This window comes from Bison bison, unplaced genomic scaffold, assembly GCF_000754665.1.
Source record: "Bison bison bison isolate TAMUID 2011002044 unplaced genomic scaffold, Bison_UMD1.0 scf7180017845525, whole genome shotgun sequence".
NCBI classification, from domain to species: domain Eukaryota; kingdom Metazoa; phylum Chordata; class Mammalia; order Artiodactyla; family Bovidae; genus Bison; species Bison bison.
This window is the reverse complement of record NW_011476098.1, coordinates 2,532-3,059: the sequence shown is the minus strand read 5'-3', so window position 1 is coordinate 3,059 and position 528 is coordinate 2,532. Positions and strand designations below refer to the sequence as shown.

The following is a 528-nucleotide window of genomic DNA, read 5'->3' as shown; positions in this document are numbered from 1 at the left end:
CTCCTTCAGCATCACGGGCAACAGCAGCAACTTGCCCAGAGCTTCCAGGGCACCTATCGCTGCTTTGCCAGCAACAAGCTGGGCACCGCCATGTCCCACGAGATCCAGCTCATGGCCGAGGGTGCGAGGCACTGCAGGGACCAGGGAGGGTCTGGGGCATGTGAGCGGGTCCCCAAACGGATCTGCCGAGCGCGTGTGAGGCTCCAACCCGAGAGCTGACCTCTCTCAGCTGATTATTAAGAGTGCCAAGGGACCGGGCACCGTGCTGGCCCGCAGCCACCTCTCGCCTCCTCCCCCTGTTCTTTTGCCACTCTTTCTGGTCAGCTCCATCCCCCCTTCCCTCTCTTCTGTGCTTTTCCCTTCTTGGCCTTGGGGCTTTGCTGCCTGGGGAGTGCCCTGGGAGGGCTTGTTGACTGAATGTGGGCAGGACTGAGCCTGTCTGAGCCTGGGCTTCAGCTTCTACCCCATCCACCCCTCAGTTGCTGTCTGCTCTCCACTTCCCTCCAGTCATCTCCTCCCATGTCCCCT

The 528-nt window shown here is 61.6% G+C and overlaps 1 protein-coding gene across 1 annotated transcript in view; it reads left to right on the top strand.

Moving 5' to 3' along the window:
* Positions 1 to 6: 6 nt before the first annotated feature.
* Positions 7 to 528, top strand: part of LOC104985320 (neural cell adhesion molecule L1-like) — a gene marked incomplete at its 3' end in the record, with an annotated part of 2,911 nt that continues 2,389 nt past the window's right edge. Inside the window, exon 1 of the mRNA XM_010835428.1 lies at positions 7 to 121. Coding sequence (XP_010833730.1) covers positions 91 to 121 — 31 coding nt within the window. The remainder of the gene's footprint in view (positions 122 to 528) is intronic.